We start from the raw sequence: 25,135 nt of genomic DNA on the forward strand, positions 1-25,135 counted from the left end.
TTATCTTTTAAAGTTTACATTTTAAAAATAAAAATCAATATGTAGAAAAACATTAAAACGAACATAAAATTAGGTGCCCAGCACGAACATTATTATTATTATTATTATTATTATTATTATTATTATTATTATTATTATTATTAATAATACTAATAATGATAATAATAATAATAATAATAATAATAATAATAATAATAAATTATTTTGTTTCGCTTTCATTCACTTTCGTGCTATTATTTATTCAGATCTGATATGGAAAAATATACTTTTATTTTGGAGAGTCATTTCTGCTACGGAATGTCCGCTTTGTCGCTCATAAACCCTTAACCCAAACTGCGCTGTCCTCCCTACGTAGGGCACTAACGCTGCCTCGCGCTCCAAAAACAGTAACGGCCGCGAGATGCACTTGATGCAGTTTGCAGAATGCAGTTTGGGACACAGCACGAGCAGTGCCTGGTTCTGTACATGTGATTTTTTGCCCCTCAAACGACAGGAACAGGACTAATTTGGTGTTTTTACGTGGTCTAAGTACTATGTTCTAGCTAAACGTAAATAAAATGTGTAAGTTAAAGGTTAAATAGACGTTTTAAAGGTAGTAAACTAGTTAGCGGCGGCGTAGTTAACGTTACTTAGAATATTTAGCTAAGTTAGCTAGCGTTGGCTAAGCTAGGCAAGCTAGTTAAGGTTAAACCTAATGTATTGGTTTGTTGATTAAAATTGGACATGTTCTGCGGTTTACATGTTAATAAATTCTATATTACGCGATATTTTAATCTCCTCGGGATTCAGACTTACTTCACAGACTTCATTTGCTAACCCAGGTCTGAATGCTAACGTTGGCTAGAGGTAGGTTTTAACTGAGTGAGGCTAACCTGCCTATGTTTTCACTAGTTAACTAGCCAGTTCAGAATGTTCTTCTCAAAATAAATGGCTTAATTAACGTTTTTGTGTGTGTGTGTGTGTGTGTGTGTGTGTGTGTGTGTTTTTAGAGGTGGGTAACCCAGGTCCTGAAAGTAAAAACCTGAGTTAGCAACCTCTAGTTATGAAATTGGTTGGATATAATATGTTTAACGGTTCTATTTATATGTTTTCCACTCTTCAGATATTGGGTCGTCTGTCCATGTGGAGCTTTACTGATTTGGTCTGGTCACAACATGAACGTCCTGAAATCAGGAGAACAGATGTTGAAGAGGGCCATCCTCTCTGGAAGGTTTTCATTAGTTTGGACCCAGTATTGTCCACTTCCATACAAAAGGCCTGACCCTATTCCCTACTGTAGAAACTGTACAGTGCCCTCCTTCCATCAGAACTCCACTAGAACATTGTGCAGTGTCCTTCCCAGTAAGGATGCGGCCAGTGACCTGTCCAGGTCTAATGAGGAGGAGCATGCTCCTTTCTTTAAAATGCTGGCAGAGTGCCGCTCGCCATCTGATGTCCTGGACCTAGTGGACAGCAGAGAAGTTTACCACTTGCACATCAGTTACTGTATGTCACAAATGTGGAAATCCATCAAGAAGATGTCAGAGGATCAGAGGCGCTGCGAGATCAGTCTGATGTTGGCGCATCCAAGCTTCCAGAAGCTGTGCCACAAGGCGAGGGTGGGCGCTCCCTGCATGAGCACCAGTCAACTGGCCTACACCCTGTCGTCTATGGTCAAGCTGGGCGTCTCCCAAAGCAGTGTAGTGGTGCAGACTTTGCTGCGGGTCATGCAGGTCAGAAAAGTACTTGGTCTGGTTTCTAAACTTCCCTACAGAACTAGACAAAAAATATAGATGGGCCATTCCACCAAATAGGTGCCATTTCTGTCCCCAGGAAATTACATTTACTTTAAAATGCACTTTATTACTAAGCAAAGTGTTGTGTACATTGACCTAAATGCAAACATAAGATATATGATAAAAAACATTCTTAGAACAGGCACATGCCTTTCTTACCTGTCCCCACTCTCTAAATACACACTTTACCATGAAATATAATTATTAAAATCCTTTAGATATTAATAATAAATCCATAATATTTCAGTTAAAATACACATTTTAGTTGTGTCCCTGGGTTTCACTCAGTCCTGTTACTGTAACACATTACCCCATCTGAAACATCTGGACCATTCTACAAGTCACATCTACAACAGGAAGTGACATCAGTTCGTTCTTCTGAAGATGATGGGAAGTTCCCTCATTAGTGTTTCTGTATATTTGATCTTATTGTAACTATGACTGAGGAGCTCAATCTCAACACTCAGTCCTGTTACCTAAATTAATTCTTAGATCTTAGATATTTTTAAAAGTACAAATTTTGGAAAAATCACTAGAATGTGCTCAGTGTCTTCGAGCTTTTAGCATAGCTACCATTTAGCTATTTTTCATGTTTTTGCTAATTCTATGCTTAAAAACTTGTTCCTGTTACTAAACACATAAAAAGTAACAGGAGTGAGTGCCAGTAACAAGAGTATTTTTTGTCATAAATATCTATTATTTGAACATGCAGTCAACCAATTCTTTAAAGTAAATACTTTCTTGAAAGAAAATCAAAGGAATTAGTGGACTTGCTTTTAAACATGCTTTTTAAATGTCACATAAGACAATGTAAAAAAAAAAATAAGTAAGGCTGCTTGAGTTTGACCAGTACATGTTTTGAATAGTTAAATACATGTGTTATTGGATTCAGAGTTTAAAAAGTTTGAATTGGAAGAGTTACAACAACAAATGGCACCCATTCTGTGGAATGGCCCAGATACACCTACAGCAAGCACCAAGCTAGCACTGCTTGCTACAAACCTCTTAAAAACATGCTCATTTGAAGGTTTTAAACATACACTCAACCTAACTCAATATTGTGCCGCTACATTGTTGTTAAGATCTGCGTAAGTGCAGTATCAGTAGGAACTGTGCCCATAAACTTTCTTTAGAGTCACTTGTGGCTCCAGGGCCATGTCTTGATTAAATAAATGTGGTTAAAGGTGCTGTATGTCATTTATGAGATTATAATATTGATAATTTAACTCTACAGTTAATGCAAACTAGTGATGCACACAAATGAAAAAAATTACCGAAACAACAAAAAAATTAACATTAGGCCAAATACAAAAGCCAGTATTTAGTTTTTTAAAGGCAGTTATAAAACTAGTTATTCAACACAGAACATATTTAACATCACATCAGACATACCAATAAAAAAAGCATAATACAGTGTTTCTACTGGATATTTTCACAGTGGTGGCCCACACAATTACAACTCGGGAGTGGTTTAGCCATGATTGCCTACAGCCGGATAAAAACAAGTAATGTAATGCTGTGGGTCGCAATGCAAACATTTTTCAGAGCTCACTTTGAACCTCTGCTGTTAAGAGAATGATGGTGGAGTAGAGACCGTAATATGACCTAAAATAGTAGGGAATAAAGTGATGATCAACGTCCTCATCTTTTTACATGCCTTTTCGTTTTCGAATGTCCCTTCTTAATCCAAATGCCTCCCCAATGTTTACACTTCTTTTAGTTTCTCTGAGCCACTTCATGGCTTAGAGAAACTTTTTTGAGCCACTTTATTTTTTTTCCAATCACAAAGCCAGGGCTGAGTATGAACTTCATACTTTTTGCAGTACAAAAAAAAGACTAGAGCTGTAAGGAAACATTTGCTTTTTTGTTTGTATGTTTGTTTTTTAACAAAAAGTTGATTGGATTTAAATCATATACAGCACCTTTAATTAAATTAAATTATGTCAGACTTATGTACCCCTGTAAATGTAGTGTGGGTTCATTTGCATTTTAAGAATTCTTTTTTTTATTCATTTTATTCTTTATAGGAAAGGCTGAATCAGTTGGATGAGAAGTCCCTCTCGATTTTGTGCTACACCCTGAAACAGATGGAAAGCAGCAAAAATTCTGATGCACTTACACAAGGATTGAAGTATGGCATTTTTTATGGAGTTCTGAAACCCCTGTAGTAACTCTTCTGTATTCATCAGTCTGTGTGTTTTCTGTGTTTTAAGGCTCATATTGCCGGAGTGGATTCCAAAGATCCAGAATGTGATTGCTCTGCAGAACGTGATGTGCTTGTTAGGGAAAGATACTCCCCCAGTCATAAAGAAGAATCTGCAGGTTAGTTGGATGTTTGATGATGTTTGAGCTTTTGAGTGCAGGTAAAACTGTTGGGTGTTTCTGATTCAATGTTTGCTGTGTATATTCAGTGGCTTTCAAAAGTATTCATACCCCTTGAACTTTTCCATATTTTGTCACATTACAACCACAAACATAAAGATATTTAATCGGAATTTAATGTGAAAGACCAACACAAAGTGGTTTACAGTTGTGAAGTGGAGAGAAAATGATGCATGGTTTAAAAAATGTTTTACAAATAAAAAACTGAAAATTGCTGAACTTAAAGCTGCAAGTCTTTTAGGGTATGTCTCTCCACCAGCTTTGCACATCTAGTAACTGAAATTTTTGCCCATTCTTCTTTGCAAACAGCTCAAACTCAGACAAATTAGATGGAGAGCCTTTGTGAACAGCAGTTTTCAGATCCTGCTACAAGTTCCCGATTGGGTTTAGGTTTAGGACTTTGCCTGGATCATTCTAACACATGAAAGCTCTGGCTTTATGTTTAGGGTCGTTGTCCTGCTGAAAGGTGAACCTCTTTCAGCCCCAGTCTCAAGTATTTTGCAGCCTCCCAACAGGTTTTCTTCCCGGATTGCCCTGTATTTAACTCCATCCATCTTCCCATCAATTCTGACCAGCTTCTCTGTCCCTGATGAAGACAAGCATCCCCACAGCATGATGCTGCCACCACCATGTTTGACAGTGGGGATGTTGTGTTCAGAGTGATGTGTTCAGAGTCTGAACAAAAGCACCTTGTTCCACATGTTAGCTGTGTCCCCAGCATGGTTTCTGGCAAAATGCAAACGGGACTTTTTATGGTTTTCTTTTAACAGCGATTTTCTTCTTGCCACTCTTCTATAAAGACCACATTTGTGCAGTGCATGACTAATAGTTGTCCTGTGGACAGTTTCCCCCACCTATGCTGTGGATCTCTGCATTTTATGTAGAGTCACCGTTGGCCTCTTGGCTGCATCTCTGATCAGTGCTCTCCTTGTTCGCTCTATAATTTTAGGTGGACGGCCTTGTCTTGGTAGGTTTACAGTTTTACCACACTCTTTCCATTTCCTGATAATGGATTGAACAGTGCTCAGTGAGATCAGTGTTCAAAGCTTGGGACATCTTTTTATAGCCTAAGCCTGCTTTAAACGTCTCCACAACCTTATTCCTGACCTGCCTGGTGTTTTCTTTGGATTGCATGACACTGTTTACCCCATATTTTCTTAACCAACCTCTGAGGCCGTCACAGAGCAGCTGTATTTGTACTGAGATTATATTACACACGTGAACTCCTTTTAGTCATTAGCAGTCATCAGGAAACTTCTAAATGCAATTTGTTGCTTTGAGATACCAATTTGAGAAAAGGGGGCTGATTGCTTTAGCACACCACACCACACTTGTTTTGTAGGTTTTGTAGCATGCATAATTTACTTTCCACTTCACGATTGTATACCACTTTGTGTTGGCCTTTCACATTAAATATTTGTTTGTGGTTGTAATGTGACAAGATATGGAAAAGTTCAAGGGGTATGATTACTTTTGCAAGCCACTTTAGTGTGCAACCACTCTGAATTTTGTGCGATTTGCTAACTGCTCTTTGTGTTTCCACCAGATGAAGGCACTGTCTATGGCGGATGAATTCACTCTGCCCAATGCTCAGCACATGATGCGTACCTTGGCCACCATAGATCTACATTCCAAACCACTGCTGGACATCTTCAGCAAGAGGATAGCTGGTAAATTAATTAATACTGAAATGATGCTGAAATTTGGGGTGTAAGAGAATAGCTATCAGAGTATCACAAAATGATGTTTTGCAATGCTGTATAGGTTCTCAAAAACACAGTATTGACCCATAGTTAGTTAGCTGTGTTTTAATAGCCTTTAGATTCCATCGCTCTGATTGCTTTTGAAAAATGCAACTATTTTGACACAGATTTTAAGAAATATTGAATAATATCTCCTTCATAATTAGACTAGGTTTTTTTTTTTTTAAAACACCAGCACTGCAGTTTAGCACAATACTTAGCTGAAACTATCTCCATTGATGCTTCCTGAAGCTTCTAAATGTGTTCTTTATAAATTCTAGGACTGTATTTGAGTCTAGAGCTTTCTTAAGGGAGCCTCACTTTTGTTTTTAGAATTTTGTGCCGTTCCTTTGAATCAAGTAAAGACTGAGTGTAGTCCAGCCTAGTTAAGCTCAGTTTCATATTAAATCTTCTGTTTTTTCCTCTAGAAAATATATATGGTGTCCCTTACCCCAAGATGTTGATGGTGCTGAAATCCTGCCGTGAGCTCTTTTACAGAAACAGTAATCTCCTCTCGTCCATCTCCGACTACCTGGCCACCACACTCAGCATCTGGAGTAACAAACAGGTTAGACCGTCATTTACAGTTACATTTATTTATTGAAGTGAAATAAGTATTTGATCCCCCATCAACCAGCAACAGTGGCTTGCAAAGGCATTCATACCCCTTGAAGTATATGTATTTTATTGAGATTTTAAGTGATAGACCAACACAAAGTAGCATATAATTGTGAAGTGGAAAGAAAATGATACATGTTTTTTTTTTTTAATTGTAATCAAATTTCTGTCTGGTGAGCAGGGCAGGGTATTGTTTTTAAATAAAACGAATCAAATAAAAGTTATTCTCAAACAATGAATTTACGCAACAGCCAACATGAGTAATCTCATTATCCTAATGTTACCACGAGAGACTCCCATCTTTTTGGATCTTGTTGGAACAAATAGTGAGCATATTTGTGGCGCTCTAAAAAAGAACAAAATCATTCCTCGTGCTTAAACTACAGATATTTTTCCTACGCATATTGCTTTATGGATTTCAGTTGTAAGAGTTTTTCTTTTAATATCAGCATTACATTGACATAATTAAATGAAATTATATTAGTGGTGTCAATCACATAAACTTAATTATAATCATGATTGTTTTTTTTAATGCTGGTAGTTCCCTGTATTTGTGAGAGGGGGCAGTAATAATAGTGTAATGTGCTTTAGGTCATGCAAAGTATCTAAAACAAGCACCAAATTTTTCAATATTCGGTATTCCAGAGACATTTCGGCCAGTGTCTTTTCGGTATGGAATTTCGATACCCAGCCCTACTGATGAGCAGTGTTAATTTCATTGTTAAGTTATTTTTGTCATAGTTTTCATCAGTGAACCTTTTTTTTTTTTTTTTTTTTTTTGCAAGACGAAAACGAGACGATAACCAAATAAAAAAAACAGCATAAAATAATAAAAATGAATAAAAACAAGATGAAAATGTTTGACAGGGACATCATCCAATCAGAACTGATTTAGTTTTGTGAAAGGTAGGGACCAGTTAGGAAGAGATCCAGTCATAACTACTGGGACAAGCGGGGGAGTCATCCCATCAGTACCAATCTCTTTTGCAGCAGCACAGTGTGATGCATATTTACACAAAACCCGGGAAGATTGTACTATCCTGTGAATTGTTGTTTCTTATGGGACTCGACTAGAAAAAAAAAGTTACAGCACTTTCTTAGTCAGTTTAACTCATGAAGTCTCCAAGTACAGCCCAAGAGCATCTCTACAGGACAGGGTGTAAATGTATGTTTTTGACCACGTTTATATAGACTGTAGCGAGGTGTGCTGAGTGAGTGCTGGAGATAAAATTAGCTTCTTTAAAAACTATTTTTTGCTTCTACAGCTCTGTTTAAAGTATTTAACCATTCAAATCCTTTAATTAAGGGTTTTACATCCCATACATCTAGTTGTGACCTGATCATGAAATTGTGGTGTTGTGTTATTTGTGTTACATCAGGATTTTAACCTTAAAATATCGACAGTCACATACCCACATTAATAATAATAAAGAAAACATGAATAGGTTGTTCAATTAATTCATCTGATTCAATTAAACTGATTAAAATGTATTCACATTTACACCCTTTACATTTTAGTTGATTAAACTGACTGTAGATTTAGTCTAAAACTAGACAAACTAAAACATTTCAGATGACTAAATTATGGTTAAAACTAATTGACATTTTAGTTGAAAGACTATGACTAAAACTAAATCAAAATTTGATGTCAAAATTAACACTGCTGGTGAGTTCCTTGGTCTTCCTGATGCTGTTTGTTCACTAGTGTTTCCTAACAAACTACTGAGACCTTCACAAAACAGGTGTACTTACACTGAGACTAAATTACACACAGCTGGATTAAATCTATAAACTAATTAAGTGCAGTTGATTGCACTGGATTTTATTCAGGGCTTTAAGAGTAAAACAGGGATGAGTATTTTGCACATCAGATGTTTCAGTTTTTTATTTTATTAAAATATTTTAAATCACGTATCACACTTCTTACACTTTTTTTAGATTTTTTTCCACCTCACAATTATGTGCTACTTTGTGTTGGTCTATCTTTTTAAAATATCAATTAAATACATTTAAGTTTGTGGGTGAGAAAATGTTCAAGGGGTATGAATACTTTTGCAAGCCCCTGTAAAGGAGAAAGCAAAAAGTTTGAAGATAATGTAAAATAAAAATTTATTCCAGTCATTTTTAAAGCATTTCTGTTCATCCAGTATTATTTAAACAGTGTACAGAGCAGCTAAATGTTTCACATGGGGGTGTCAATATATAAACATATTTAATCAGATTAATAACAACAATGTTCTGGGATTAACTGTGAATAATTTCACTTGTTCTTCTTCGCAAGTTTTATAGAGGATATATAAATATAAATATACATAATGTAAGAAATGTAAAATGCAATTATATTTATGTTAGTGATGTCAATTCAAATACTAATGTATACTTTGTGTTTGAGGGAAGATAAAGCCAACGTGGGGCTCTGAAATAAAGAATGCATGAGAAATTGAATAGAAGAAAGTTTTTTACTTTATTGTAAACATCTCAGCTTGATTGTGAGGATTTCTGAATTAGAACTTAATTTGCTGAGTATAAAAGTGCATTTTCACACCAGTAGTTTCTCTGGTCCAGATCAATTGACGATAAAGGCACTGCACCTTATCAGCGGGTTTAGCTCAATTAAAAAGGAGTATATTTGATAGCTGGGAGGGATTGAGACCAGATCACCCTCTTACCACAAGCGAACCGCTCCAGAAAAAAAATCCACACATTGGGCGGAGGTGAGGTAGTTTACAGCGAATATTGGGGTCAGACTTATTGGCTTTATTAAACGCATTTCTAATTCCGAATTAGTTGCATTCATTATCGCTTTAACGTTGACAGCCCAAGTTTCAAATGATGGAGAAAACTCAAAATGTACAAAAGAATCTTTGTTTTTCATTGGACGGTGACTATATTCACATTTGTTGCACGAACAGTTTTTCTCTTAGGGAAGGTTCTGCCTGTTCTTTGCCAGCCTAGTTGTAGCTGTGAGACCATCTTCTGGTTATCTTCTAGTAGTAATCATTGAAGTTTGTGAAAAGACGCCTTTTTAAAACATGCAAAAAGATTGTGTTGTCATCAGCCCCTGCATGTTTTTGATTTCTAGATAATCTTCTTTTTGTTGGAGTTTGAGGCTCTTTGCTTCAACCCTGTCGCTTTGTTGGATGCATTTGCCGAGCGAGTGATCCAGAAACCACACAGCTTCGCACTCAAAGACCTCTTCAGCATTCTGAAAATCTACTCTTCCCTCAACCATGATCTGAAAGAACATAAGCAGGAGTGAGTTTTTAATGGTTAGGTCTTCAGGTAACCTATTAAGAGATCTCTAACATCTGCCATTATTAGGATAGTTTTTAGAACACATCAGTTCAGTCTTAAATACTTCATCAGAGTTTACCTTTTCTACAGCTTTATTCATTTGTGGTCTTTTCCTTTATTTTTGTAGGTTCTTGGATGGTGTTACACTTATGCTAGAGTCCTATCTTCCCAGAATGACCTCAGTACAGCTGTTGAGAGCAGTCAGCTTTCTCTGTGTTTTTGGGCACTTTCCTCAGGTTCTTTTAAAGAAGCTGCTTCAGAAGGAATGTCTGGATGAGCTGCTACAAAGAGGTCTGTATGTTTTTTTAATGTATATGTATGTATATGTATATATATATGCATATATTTGTGTGTGTGTATATATATATATATATATATATATATATATATATATATGTAAATATACACACATATACATACATATACATTTATACATGTATATACATATATACATGCATATACATGATAATCAATGAGGTGAGGAAGGATTCTAGAGTGTCAGCTAAAGACTTACAGCTAAAGACTTACCACTGCTGACCAAAAAAACATTGCTGCACGTTAGAAGTTTGCAAAAGAGGACCTGGATGTTCAACAGCACTACTGGCTAAATATACTGTGGACAGAGGAAACAAAATTGAGTTGTTTGGAAGGAACACACAACGCTATGTTCGGAGAAAAAAGGCACAGCACACCATCATCAACACCTCACTCTAACTGTGAAACATGGTGGAGGGGCCTGGACGGATTGCCGTCATCAACAGAAAAATGAATTCCCAAGTTTAACAAGACATTTTGCAGGAAAACTAAAGACTATCTGTCCGCCAACTAAAGCTTAAAAGAGGATGGATGATGCAACAGGACAACGACCCAAAATATAGAAGTAAATTAACAATCGAACGACTTCAACAGAAGAAAATACACCTTCTGGAGAGTCCTGACCTCAACCCAATTTAGATGCTGTGGCATCATGAACTCAAGAGAGCGATTCACCCCAGATATCCCAAGAATATTGCTGAACTGAAACAGTTTTGTGATAAGGAATGATCCAAAATACCTTTTTTTACAAGACTGTTGTGCAGGTCTGATCTACAATTACAGGAAACAGGTTGAGGTCTTTGCTGTCAAAGGAGGGTCAACCAGTTATTAATCCAAAGGTTCACATACTCACCCCCCCCCCTCACTGTGAATGTTAACATGTTGTGTTCAGTAAAACCATGCAAACATATACTTTTTTTTGTGTGATATTAGTTTAAGCAGACTGTGTTTGTCTATTGTTGTGACTTTGATGAAGATCAGAACACATTTAATGACCAATTTATGCAGAAATCCAAGTAATCCTAAAAGGTTCACTTACTTTATCTTGCAACTGTATTTCTTGATCCACAGATCATGTGTAATAGAATAATTCATAAAAGGCATTATCACCCACAATTGCCATATAGACATAATGAAGAAGAAACTGTCAGAAAAGCAGAAATGTATACTAAAATGTGATAGTATAAAAAGTATAACACTTTACATATTTAGCATCAAAGCATGCTTACCAACAAAGCACAATAGGACTAAATAAATCATATACAAACACATTTTATAAATATTTGGTTGGAAAATGACTAGTAGGGTGTGACTGATGAACTGCAGCTGCAAATAGTACTACAGTCAGTAAATGTAAACTTATACAGTACATTTACACAGAAGAGGTTTCTGATAAAATGACCAATGATCATTTCCTGATGCACTTTTGTTTTGTTCCACAGGAGGTACAGAGTATATAGGTGTGATGAACAACCTGCACAAGCTGGACCTGTGTTTACGGCTGGACAACCCTCCTCTTCCTCCCTCAGTTTCGCCCCTCCCAGACCTCCATAACGTCCTCCAGCCAAATGAGAACCGACTACACCCGAGGCTGATCAGTGCACTGAAGAATTTGGCTGGGGAAGACGCTGTGATGGAATCTGTTGTTGAAGCGAACGTCTATTTCATTGGTAAGACCTCTTGTCCTTATCTTGGCACAGTTGAGTGTGTATTACTAATAGACAATCAGTGTTTTTTAGGCTGATTGCCGATCGCCGTGCTGTACAATTAGTCAGTTGCTAATGCAATCAAGAGCAGGGCTTTCTTTTTCCTCATTACTTGACTACTTGATACTTTTAAAAGTGAAGTATCTGTAATGATCCATAAGGAATCCTGCTATTTAATAGGCTCTTTGACACTGTTTCTATTTGCTTGAATAAAGCAGAATCTGGGATTAATGTTTGCCACAAAATTAAAACCAGCTACATGGAAAGCAGAAACAAAAATAATGATTATAATGTATGTATAATGTATATACAGAGCTGGATTGATCTGCTTAAGAATAAAGTATTATGCAAAGTATATAATATAACTTTTTTTTTTACTGTATTATAAAATCTCAGGTTATGTTTTATGCTTTTTTTATTAAGAAAAAAAGGTAATGTTCCAAGTCACTGAGTTTAACTGGGATGATGAATGAAGGAAAAAAATGTAAATAAAGTGTAGCTGCTTATTCTAACCTACCTTAGAAAGAGGAAACGTGCTTTCACCTCTGCATGTGCGTGAGACAGAGAGAGAGAGAGAGAGAGAGACAGGGAGAGACTTCAGCACAGTGACAGTGTGTCTACAGTTTGGAGTGTGGATGAAAGTAGCTTATGCTTTTTAAATTGCGATTGGAATCATATTTGTATTAAACCATTGAAACCTTAGCTAAAACTGACTTAAGATTAAGAATGTACAAATTAGGGGCTCCGAGATGTCCAGCAGGTTAAGCACTGCCACTATGATCAGGAGATCGAGGGTTTGAATCCCAGTCATGTAGATTGCCATCGGCTACCACCGATATCCTGAAAAAACACAATTGGCATTGGTGTCTTTGGGTGTGTAGCTCTTTCCCCACATTACTTCAAAGGGTGATGTTGATCAGCACAAGGCGTCTGTGAGCTGTTGTATCAGAACCGAGTCGCTGCAATTTCCTCCGAGAGCATTTAGTTTTAGTCATAATTTAGTGATCTGATTTTTTTTAGTTTTAGTCTAGTTGTAGTCGACTATATATCGTAAGAATATAGTCGACTAAAACTATAGTCAATTTAGTCGACTAAAATGTAAAGGGTGTAAACTGATTTTTTTTTTTTTATCAGTTCCCTTGAATTATTAACTATACACTTATATTAAATTATTCAACATTTATTAACCAGTTGTTTAATATTGTTAATGTTTGAATGTGACTATAAATATTTTACAAATATATAATAAATCATTTGAATGGTTAAATTATAGTTTGAACAGAGCTAGACACAAAACACAGTTTTAGAGGAGCTAGTTTAATCTCCAGCACTAAGTTAACCCAGCACACTTACTGTAGCTACATTCTTTAAATGTGATCAAAAACACACATTCACACACTGTCCTGTAGAGATGCTCTTCACGAGTTAAAGTGAGAAACTTGTAAGAAAGTGTTTAAGGAACTTTACACAGACTTTTGGGTTAATATAGATTCACTTTTCACATTTTATTGTTATATTTTCGCTACATCTTTTTTCTTTCTGACCTGTTTCTGCTGTCAACACTAGCTATATGTTTTCTTACTGTGGAACTAAACAGATGATCTTATCTTAATGAGTGAGTTAATCTGTATCAGTAACATTAACTTTACAGAACAGCAGTGGTGTCTTTTAGTACACAGTCGAGTTAAACACACCATCAGCTCATGAAATAACATTGGCATTAAAACGCTGATCTCTGCATGGAGATCTGTGTGACTCTTGTCAGCAGACGCTGAAAGATTAGTGGTGTTTTTAGCGGAAATAGAGTCGTTCCACACGTTTTTTTTTTTTTACACTTTGTCTTGTTTTTTGTGACCTCAAAGGAGAAATATATCGCCTCTTGTCTCTCTCCCTGCTGCTGACACTGTCGAGTTAACTTCCAGTCGAGCCCCGTAAATAACGACAGTTCACAGGCGACTACATTCCTCCTGGGTTTTGTATCTGACCGCAGCCGCGCTGCTGCAGGAGAGACAGGTACTGATCACAGGTAGTGATTGGATCTCTTTCTAACTGGTCCATACCTTTCACAACACTAAATCAGTTCTGACTGGATGTCGCCCTTCCAAACATTTTCGTCATGTCAGTTAATTTCATCTAGTTTAGATTTTTTTAATGCTGTTCTTATTTAGATATCGACTCGTTTTCGTCTTGAAAAAAAGCTTCCTTGACTTTACATGTGTCGGAGGAGGCATGTGCTACTTTTCACCCTCCTGGTGTTGAGGTATCATTAGTGATAGGGGGTGTTCTAATGAGTGGGTTGAGCAATTGACTGTGAAAATTGGGGGAAAAAATGTAAATAAAATGATATTTTAAAAAAAGTATGTACAAATCAGCTTATCAAATCAGTCATCTATAAAAAATAAGTAGTTTTTGGCAGATCCTTTTTAAAATTATGTTTAATATTTTCACTTAATGATCCTGTTTCTGTTTTAGACGCTGTGATCACTTTGTCAGAAGCCAAAGACATCTTGAGTTCTCCTGAAGAGCACTCTGTAACATCTCAAAATTCTCGCCGGTGAGTTTGACCTGTTTTACACTCTCTTACTTTCTCTCTTCCTCTCTCTCACACGCACACACACACATTACACACACACACACAGTCCATTTAATCAGCTCCACTAACCATATAGTAGCACGTTGTAGTTCTAAAATGACTACAGTATTGTAGTCTTCTTTTAAACTTTATATACATTATACACCGTATTCTTAGGAAAGTCTGTCTCTAAGCAGGAAAATTGCCAGTTGGATTGGCGCCGAGTGGTCCAGCGGTCTAAAGCGCTGAGCGGGAGCAGGAGGTCACCGGTTCGAACCCCCGCTCATGCAGCTTTACCATCAAGCTGCCGGCACTCAGAGTAAGCACAATTGGCCCTGCTCCCTCTGGGTGGGTAGATGACGCTCTCTCCCCACATCACTCCTTGGGTGATGTCCGCAGCACAGGGCGTCTGTGAGCTGATGTACCTTTCCTTCGAGTGCGCTGGCTACTCAGCAATGCTGCATCAGCAGCAGCTCGAAAAGAAGCGCTGGCTGACTTCACGTGTATCAGAGGAAGCATGTGCTAGTCTTCACCCTCCAGGTGTGTTGGGGCATTACTAGTGATAGGGGGAGTCCTAGTGAGTGGGTTGGGTAATTGTTTGTGCTTAATTGGGGAGAAAATAGGAAAAAATAGAAATAACTTTATTAAAAAAATTTTTAAAAAAATTGCCAAAGTAGCCTTGCCAAGAGGCAACACACGTGGCCACAGGCTGTCATGCACATATTGCTGAACTTTTTTTGGACAATGAGTTTGATTACTCCTATGTTGTAGGCTTGTGTAAATTAATATTTCCATTTTAATCAATGTAAATTTCACTACCCGCATATTACAAGCGTCCTTTACTTAGGCATGGATGTTGAGCAATCCATCTAGAGGAAATTTACAAACACAGACAAAATGTCTCAAACATCAAACAGAAGTCTCTGTTTTTTATGACATTATTACATTAATTTTAGCCTGGTTTTATTTGCCCTTACAGGATTGCAGTTCTATGTGTTCGTTCGCATGCTTTTTGTTTTGGTACAACCCATCCACGCAGCATGCTGGCCATGAAAATCCGTCACCTCAAACTACTGGGTTATGAACCTTGTCTGGTAGGTGATTTTTCCACCACGTCTTTTTAAAGCCGTGGATACACTACACAATGTATAAAGTCAGAGCAGATTATAAACAGACTGGACATATTACAATACACCTGTCATGTTCTCATCCTGTTTATATCTCTGTGTTTCTATCTTTTCCCATGCCTGTCTGTTTTCCTAGTCATGTGCTCCTTACCACATTGCTCTCTGTTGTTTTTCTCTGTGTTATTTTGTGAAATAGTGCTAACATTGAGATGGAACAATAAATTAGAAGACAATTTGAAAAAAAAAACTTTTTATAGGACCCTCTATTAGGGCTGCATGATATTGGAAAAATTTTACATTTTAAATGTTCTTTTTTTGTTGTTGTTGACATATATCGTGATATTAAACAATGCAGGGCTCATGACATCACCATCCCCACCCCCCACCCCCACATCTGGATGACTATGCTTAAACAATATATCATGTAGCCCTACCCTCTATGTGGTTTTGTTATAGATAAACGATTACTTTAGTAAAGGTCTGTTCTCAAAGTCGGTGAAGAGTTTATAGAATCGGGTTATCGACATTTATTTAGTTTGATTTTTATTCTGGAGATAACATATGTGGTTTTATGTACCCAGGATATGATTGTTTCCAACCTTATATGTAATATCTAATATTGACTTTTGTGTGGGGTTTAAAACAGTCCTAGTTTCCAAAAAGATAACTGGCTCCAAATATACTTTAACAAATTCACTTTGCAAATGCACTATTTGTTTTGAGCCATTTTACAATATCCTTAATACGTAAACATATCCTTTTTAAGCTCTACATACATACATTCCTCACTTGAGATTCAAACATTTTATTGACAAGCAACAAAAAGTGTCCACTATGAAATGAGCAATAACCTTTTTTTTTAACAAACGTTAAGAAATCAACTTATGTTGTAAGTTATATACTCTTACATATTATAAAATGTGAGAAAATGAAAAACAAATCAGGTTTAATGCTCATGTCTTTCCTCACACATTTTTATATGCAGTATAATATAAATTGTAAGCATGTTTGTGGATAAAACCTCCATTACAAAAATGACATTGCAGTGCATCTTTATTGTTGATGAGGCTTTCAGTATACAGACCTTTCATTTGAATCTTTTTTTTTGTAGATCTCAGGTAAAAATATCAACACCCTGCCTAACCAAGAGATGACTGATATGCTGAGAGACAAGATTTTTCCTGAAGGAGGAAGCTGTAGAATAGAAGAGGGAAACCAATCTGAACAAAGGCCAGGACAGACGTCAACTTCATAAACTGGCTGCGCTGCTATATTTGTGTTGGAATGTGTTAATTTGTAAAGAGTGCACAGAGCGAGGTGTAATAGTGCCGTGTGTAAGGAGCATTGAGCGGAGAAATAAAGTTAGTAAATAAAGTAATCACTCTGGACTAATGTAATTATATTTGAGTGATTGTATGTACAGTATTGCTGTGGAATATTTAATTTTACTGAAACTGTTACTGTTAATACTTTTTTCTGCAAAGAAAGCATCAATTTTGCTTAACACCTTGCGTTCACATTAGCAGGTGGCAAAGCACCACCAGTCGTTTTTTGTGGCAGAACCCAGAATTTGTACGTGCGATTTTTAGCAATAAATAGAGAGAAACATGGCAAACAAATGACAAGCTGGGTACCCCTTTTAAGAACCTGTCTGCTCCAAGCAAGCTGCGGAAAGGACTCCTTGCAGAGCCATGGAGGATCTTCACTATATGATGCAAAATTTTGGAACAGGTACTTTTTTGGAGCAGGTAAGCTGTGTTCAGTTTTTCAGTCCCTGCTGACAAAAAAAAAAGAATCCCTTACGTACAATGTAATGCTCCTACCACCCGGCTTAAATATACTCATGACCCTTTAATTGCACTTTGTGGCTAGTTTTAAAACTTGATGGCACAAGAACTTTAACATGACTGAACACAGCAGAGTTTCTTTTTTTACACTTCTGGGCAAAACTGAATCCTATCATGATTAACAGTAATATTTCATTGCTTTTCTTGCACAGAATATGTCTCCAGTTCATTCAAACTATTTAGGACACAATGCTAAATCTATTGTATATTATATGTTGTATTGTATTGCGTTAAATAGTAGTATAATAATAATAGTAGATAATGTAAAACTCATTATCTAGATGTATTACACACAGAGGGATCTATTTTAAGTGTTCATTAGTTGTATTGTTGATTATTATGGATTACAGCTAATGGAAACCCAAAGATCAATGTCTCAAAAAAATTGAATATTATATAAGATCAATTGGGCAGTGTGCCAAGTCCTGCTGGAAAATGAAATCCACATCTTCATAAAATGCTGTAAGATTTTCTGAGAAAACACTGCACTGACTGTGGACTTAATATAACACAGTGGATCAACACCAGCAGATGACATGTCTCTCCAAACCATCACTGATTGTGGAAACTTCACACTAGACATTTCCGCACTGCAGGCATATTTAAAAAAAACATTTATACTAAAGTTGTCCAAATTGTTGTAGAAAATTTTAAATATACAGGTAAGTCTTTTATTATAAGCAAATATTTGATACTACTAAAGTAAAGGAATAGGTGTTAACATTAAATTTGTGTTTTTTTAGTTGTTAAACTCTAGTCACGCCCATTTTCACTGAGGGCTCAGTGCCGGGCTTTCTCTAGCTTTCTCTAGCCGTCATTTACTGATAACTCAGGGGAATTAGGAAGTTAAGTGTAGTGTAAAGTTGGTGGGAAGAAGGCTGTGTGAGAAAGAATGGAACCGGATCTGACTAAACATTGGAAGGAGTACTTGGGGAACTAACGGGGGGAAGCTCTGCAGTGAGTTGGGTGTTTTTTTTTGTTCTACTTTCTAGTTTTACTGAATTATCCATGGATTATTATTTGGTGACGAGTGGAGAAAACACTGATAGGAAGCAGGTTAAGGTACGTTTAACATCCGCAGCTGAGTGAAAATACGGGTTTGTAACAAATTACCCAAGTAGTAAATTGAAGTAGAGATAGGGATAAGTTAACGAGGCTGAAGTTGGTTTGATATTCGCAGCTCCAGATTCGTTTGGCTCGATATTCGCAGCCTCGTATTCCCCGGCTGAAGTTGGTTTGATATTCGCAGCTGCAGCTTCACTGAAGCACCGTGAACTAAAGGGAGCTTTCACAAACACCCGCTGTTTATATTAAACACCTCACAGATCAACACTGAAGGAGATAGAATGAAGAAAAGCAGTACATCTGTTTATTAACAATGTAAATATACAATATCGTATTAAATGTAATTTTGTATATTGTAAAATATTTATTTTAATTACTGAATTTATAATTATATATTACAATAAATAATTAAATATATATTTAATAAAATTATATTTTAAAAGCCATTGCGCTCAAAAAATATGAGGCAGACGTTCAAGTGTGATTTTGAAGAACTTTTTCATGTTGGGCCAGACCAAATACACATGATCTGAAGAGTACTAGTCTTCTACTTTAAGGAAAACCTGGAATTAGCCTGGCCCAAGCTGATTTCATACTTTAAAATTAACTGGCAAATTTTGAAAGACTTTTTCATCTTGGGCCAGAACACACACACATCAGATGAAGAGAACTACTCTCCCACTTTGAGGAAAACCTGGAATTAGCCTGGCCCGAGCTGATTTTATACTTTAAAATGAACTGGCAACATAGCATACCAATCCATAATGCACAGTTTTTTTAATGTAAAGCTGATGTTCTAGTGTGATTTTGAAAGACTTTTTCATCTTGGGCCAGACCAAATACACATGATCTGAAGGGTACTAGTCTTCTACTTTAAGGAAAACCTGGAATTACCCTGGCCCAAGCTGATTTTATACTTTAAAATGAACTGGCAACATGGTATAATGAGCCATAATGCACAATGTTTTATGTAAAGCTGATGTTCCAGTGTGATTTTGAAGGACTTTTTCATATTGGGCCAGACCAAATACACATGATCTAAAGAGTACTAGTCTTCTACTTTAAGGAAAACCTGGAATTAGCCTGGCCCGAGCTGATTTTATACTTTAAAATTAACTGGCAAAATGGAATACCTATCCATAATGCACAATTGTTTTTATGTAAAGCTGATGTTCTAGTGTGATTTTGAAAGACTTTTTCATATTGGGCCAGACCAAATACACATGATCTAAAGAGTACTAGTCTTCTACTTTAAGGAAAGCCTGGAAATAGCCTGGCCCAAGCTGATTTTATACTTTAAAATTAACTGGCAACATGGCATACCGATCCATAAGGCACAAAAAAGTTTAATTTAAAGCTGATGTTCTAGTGAGATTTTGAAGGACTTTTTAATCTTGGGCCAGAACAAATACACATGATCTAAAGAGTACTAGTCTTCTACTTTAAGAAAAACCTGGAATTAGCCTGGCCCGAGCTGATTTTATAGTTTAAAATGAACTGGCAACATAGCATACCAATCCATAATGCACAGTTTTTTTAATGTAAAGCTGATGTTCTAGTGTGATTTTGAAAGACTTTTTCATCTTGGGCCAGACCAAATACACATGATCTGAAGGGTACTAGTCTTCTACTTTAAGGAAAACCTGGATTTACCCTGGCCCAAGCTGATTTTATACTTTAAAATGAACTGGCAACATGGTATAATGAGCCATAATGCACAATGTTTTATGTAAAGCTGATGTTCTAGTGTGATTTTGAAGGACTTTTTCATATTGGGCCAGACCAAATACACATGATCTAAAGAGTACTAGTCTTCTACTTTAAGGAAAACCTGGAATTAGCCTGGCCCGAGCTGATTTTATACTTTAAAATTAACTGGCAAAATGGAATACCTATCCATAATGCACAATTGTTTTTATGTAAAGCTGATGTTCTAGTGTGATTTTGAAAGACTTTTTCATATTGGGCCAGACCAAATACACATGATCTAAAGAGTACTAGTCTTCTACTTTAAGGAAAGCCTGGAAATAGCCTGGCCCAAGCTGATTTTATACTTTAAAATTAACTGGCAACATGGCATACCGATCCATAAGGCACAAAAAAGTTTAATTTAAAGCTGATGTTCTAGTGAGATTTTGAAGGACTTTTTAATCTTGGGCCAGAGCAAATACACATGATCTGAAGAGTACTAGTCTTCTACTTTAAGAAAAACCTGGAATTAGCCTGGCCCAAGCTGATTTAATACTTTAAAATTAACTGGCAACATGGCCTACCGATCCATAATGCACAAAAAAATTGAATATAAAGCTGATGTTCTAGTGTGATTTTGAAGGAATTTTTCATCTTGGGCCAGAACAAATACACATGATCTGAAGAGTACTAGTCTTCTACTTTAAGGAAAACCTGGAATTACCCTGGCCCAAGCTGATTTTATACTTTAAAATGAACTGGCAACATGGTATAACGAGCCATAATGCACAATTTTTTTTTGTGTAAAGCTGATGTTCCAGTGTGATTTTGAAAGACTTTTTCATATTGGGCCAGACCAAATACACATGATCTAAAGAGTACTAGTCTTCTACTTTAAGGAAAACCTGGAATTAGCCTGGCCCGAGCTGATTTTATACTTTAAAATGAACTGGCAACATAGCATACCGATCCATAATGCACAGTTTTTTTTATGTAAAGCTGATGTTCTAGTGTGATTTTGAAAGACTTTTGCATGTTGGGCCAGACCAAATACACATACACTGATTTTATCCTTTAAAATGAATTGGCAACATGACATGAAAGCCATTTTGCACAGAAATAATGAATATAAAGCATTGATTTTGAGAATACCAGAACTCTTCATCTCATGAGTATTTGGTCTGAAAAAAAAGTCCAAAATCATACTGGAATATCAGCTTTAAATAATATTTTTTTTTTGTGCTGCCATGTTGCCAATTAATTGTGCAGTCTAAAATCAGCTCGGGCCAGGCTAATTCCAGGTTTTCCTTAAAGAAGAAGACTAGTTCTCTTCAGATCATGTGTATTTGGTCTGGCCCAAGATTAAAAAGTCCTTCAAAATCACACTAGAACATCAGCTTTATATTCAATTTTTTTGTGCATTATGGATCGTTATACCATGTTGCCAGTTCATTTTAAAGTATAAAATCAGCTCGGGCCAGGCTATTTCCAGGCTTTCCTTAAAGTAGAAGACTAGTACTCTTTAGATCATGTGTATTTGGTCTGGCCCAATATGAAAAAGTCTTTCAAAATCACACTGGAACATCAGCTTTACACAAAAAAAATTGTGCATTATGGCTCGTTATACCATGTTGCCAGTTCATTTTAAAGTATACAATCAGCTTGGGCCAGGGTAATTCCAGGTTTTCCTTAAAGTAGAAGACTAGTACTCTCCAGATCATGTGTATTTGGTCTGGCCCAAGATGAAAAAGTCCTTCAAAATCACACTAGAACATCAGCTTTACATAAAAAAAATTGTGCATTATGGATTGGTATGCCATGTTGCCAGTTCATTTTAAAGTATAAAATCAGCTTGGGCCAGGCTACTTCCAGGTTTTCCTTAAAAAAGAAGACTAGTACTCTTCAGATCATCCTATGTCACAGGTTGGGATGCTTTACCTAATTATGTAATCTTATTTGATTCTAGATTTTCTGCTTTTGGTTTGGGATCCAATAGTTAATAATGTTTGTTGCCGTGTCTTTTCCCTCACCTGGAAAGCAGGCACTCTACAGAAATCCCATAAAAGTAAGCTTAACAATTAAGAAAATAAAATAAAACTGAAAAGTCTGTAGAAGGCAATTATTTTAGCTGAATTATTGATTTAAACAGATTTTTATGTAACAATGTTACAATTTGCTGTATTTAGGAAACTGCCATATTTCTGGACACAAAGCATCCTGATCATTACAGAGTTTACAATCTCTGCAGTAAGTTAGATCATGAAAAACCTGGAAAAGTCAAGGAACTTGAAAATAGTCATTTTCAGGCCTGGATAAGTTTTGGAAAAAAAAAACAAACAAAAAAAACAAAGTCAAAGTCAAATTTACTCTTTGTGATCTTTGTGTTTCCATTTATTGACTCTGTTTATCGACTCCGTTTATCGACTCTGTTTATCGACTGAGAAAAGCTATTTAAAAAATAATTTGATAACTTGATTGGAGTTTCAGATGGAATATAACTGTAAATTCACAGAGAAAAATCTAGGTGTTTAGGCTGTAATTAAGCTCTTGCTCTCTTCCACTCTTTGGGAAGCATATTGGTTATATATGCAAGTAAATTACCAGTAATGGTGACAAGAAGGCAACATTTAAACAGATGCATTTAAAAGCTGTTAAAAAAATAAAGAATCTACACAATATAGACACAACCTAAACATATTCCCTGACAGCCAGATATATGCCAAATTAGTTTATTTAAAAATTGATTCTGTTCAAAGTTTTAAACAGAAGATTCTATATCATGTTTGATGAAAGTGTGAAATACTGTTTACAGGTTAAACATTAGAAATGTTTATCAGTGTTTAAAATGGGCCTGAGCTGATTAATACATCAGTGCAGAGTAAAGTAATTTAGCCCTACATTATGGAGCGCTCAGAATTTGACACATTTTATTATTGAAGATTGTGTCTTAGCATTGCTTAAATAAATGTTTTTTTTTTTAATTATTTAAATATATTTAATGTAAATATAGGCCTACTATAATCAGTTTTGATATACATTCTTGTCTACTCTGATGTTTTAAACACGCTATGGTCATTAAAATGTGCTGCGAAAGCATAGAAAAGGCACAGAAAATAATTTAAATTTATAGGTTAACACTATTTGTAATCTACATGTGTATACATATTTTACCCTTGTTTTCTTTTTTTCCAGAGGGAATTATAAAATAAGCTAAAGACTTTCATGTTTACTACAACTTAATTATTAATCATGTACCAGTGTTTTATAGCAAATGTAACCAAAAAATGTCCCACATTATATGTCCCAGGTTATAATTTTTTGCATTGTCAGCGATACCAGACGCACATTCACACACACAATGGAAACATGAACAGCTAGACGTGCTAATGAAACGTAAAATACTACTGCTTTTACTACTGTTGATGTTTGGTGCAGCCATCTTGCGTTCTGAACTTGTGGGTTTATTCCAGTTGAAATGTTCTACTTAGAACTTGGAAATTTCCAGTTCTGAATTCCTACTTCAGATGGAATGCAGTATAAGGATTCACATTAGAGCTCGACCCAACCTGCCCCATACACTGTCATTTTGAGCCAAAGCCCGAATTAAACCTGACATTTTTTGAGTAAGTAGAGCATTAAAACTGAGCTTTTAAAAAACATTTTCGTTCTGTTTAGAATGAGTGAAGAATGAATAAGACCTATTATTTAAGAAAAATATTATTAATTATTAGGAACAGATCTCCAAAAGATTATAACATGAACAATGCAAACAATGATCCAAAGGCCTAAACATTAGGCTACAACAATGTCTGAATGACTTTCCTCTAATCTAGTATAATATAACATGGTTTAAGAAAATAAAATAAATTCTTTTATAATTTTATTTATATTTTTTTCCCATTTTCTCCCCAATTTACACAGCCAACCCACTCGTTAGGACTCCCCCTATCACTAGTGATGCCCCAACACACCAGGAGGAGGAAGACTAGCACACTCTTTCTCCGATACATGTGAAGTCAGCCACCGCTTCTTTTCGAGCTGCTGCTGATGCAGCATTGCCAAGGAGCCAGCACATTTGGAGGAAAGCGCAGCGGCAGGTGAAGTGCGTAATATGGACAGTGTGCACTTTGCACTTGTGCAACTTTTTTTAAAAACAGTTTGATTTGTTTCTGCTATATTTTGATTCATAGCTTTATATAAAATAAAAATAACTTATAACTATATTATTTTCTTTAGCCCAAGGAACCTGAGGAAAGTGGTGGGAAATCTCGAGCCAGGTCAGACATTGGGTTGGGTTTGGGCAGAGAACCTAAGCTCTTATTCACATATTGAACTTTGTGTTATTGTGTTCTCAGTGACATGTTGAACTACACTGCCAGTTTGAGGGAATGTCATTGCCATCAAATTCAGAAGGTGAACCACATGACTCCTCAGAGGTGCAGAGCTTCTCTCAGCTTAAGGCAAGTGATTGTGTAGCATAGCCTGTTGCCTACATACAGCTCTGAAAAAAATAGAGACCACTTAAAAATGATCAATTTCTTTGATTTTACCAATTTTTACCAAATTGAATATAATCAAGAGGAAGATGGATGATCACAAGCCATCAAACAACAAACAAAGCTGAACTGCATCTTTTTTTGGTATTTCAGCTGTTTATAATTTTCTGCAAATAAATGCTCTAAATTAAAATATTTTTATTTGGAATTTGGGAGAAATGTTGTCCATAGTTTATAAAATAAAACAGCAATATTCATTTTACTTAAACATATACCTATAAATTGCAAAATCTGAGAAACTTGATTCAGAAACTAAAGTGGTCTCTTTATTTTTTTCCAGAGCTGTTTGTTATGAACATGTTACTGTATTTCTGTATTTATTGTAAGTTGGTTATAATATTCTTATCACATGTTTTTGATGGGGAATGCAATACGTAAAATGATTAGCTGCTCCCACCTGAGTCATTTAAGCAAAGAATACTGTATTTTCCTGATGGCATGAAGAAA

At 36.1% G+C, this 25,135-nt stretch overlaps 1 protein-coding gene and 1 long non-coding RNA gene across 6 annotated transcripts; both read left to right on the forward strand.

Moving 5' to 3' along the window:
* Positions 1-406: 406 nt before the first annotated feature.
* fastkd2 (FAST kinase domains 2) lies at positions 407-16,909 on the forward strand. 4 transcript variants are annotated; one of them, XM_007233705.4, is made up of 12 exons: positions 410-846; positions 1,103-1,712; positions 3,803-3,906; positions 3,989-4,097; positions 5,704-5,827; positions 6,328-6,467; positions 9,600-9,772; positions 9,939-10,102; positions 11,569-11,796; positions 14,305-14,386; positions 15,384-15,498; positions 16,643-16,909. In XM_007233705.4, exons 2-12 carry the CDS (start codon positions 1,155-1,157, stop codon positions 16,784-16,786), a joined length of 1,941 nt encoding a protein of 646 aa, XP_007233767.1. In that variant the 5' UTR covers positions 410-846; positions 1,103-1,154; the 3' UTR covers positions 16,787-16,909. The 4 variants fall into 4 exon arrangements, with proteins under 4 accessions (XP_015456899.1, XP_015456900.1, XP_007233767.1 ...); XM_007233706.4 differs by having other exon boundaries at positions 410-561; XM_015601413.3 differs by lacking the exons at positions 15,384-15,498; positions 16,643-16,909 and adding an exon at positions 14,602-15,038 and having other exon boundaries at positions 407-846.
* Positions 16,910-22,081: 5,172 nt separating this feature from the next.
* On the forward strand, positions 22,082-24,591 carry LOC125785976 (uncharacterized). Of its 2 annotated transcripts, none has more exons than XR_007428233.1 (3): positions 22,082-24,234; positions 24,369-24,409; positions 24,488-24,591. It is a non-coding gene; the product is annotated as an uncharacterized LOC125785976 (long non-coding RNA). The 2 variants fall into 2 exon arrangements; XR_007428234.1 differs by having other exon boundaries at positions 22,085-24,229.
* Positions 24,592-25,135: the final 544 nt, after the last annotated feature.

The sequence above is a fragment of the Astyanax mexicanus genome, chromosome 21 (assembly GCF_023375975.1).
Source record: "Astyanax mexicanus isolate ESR-SI-001 chromosome 21, AstMex3_surface, whole genome shotgun sequence".
NCBI classification, from domain to species: Eukaryota; Metazoa; Chordata; class Actinopteri; order Characiformes; family Acestrorhamphidae; genus Astyanax; species Astyanax mexicanus.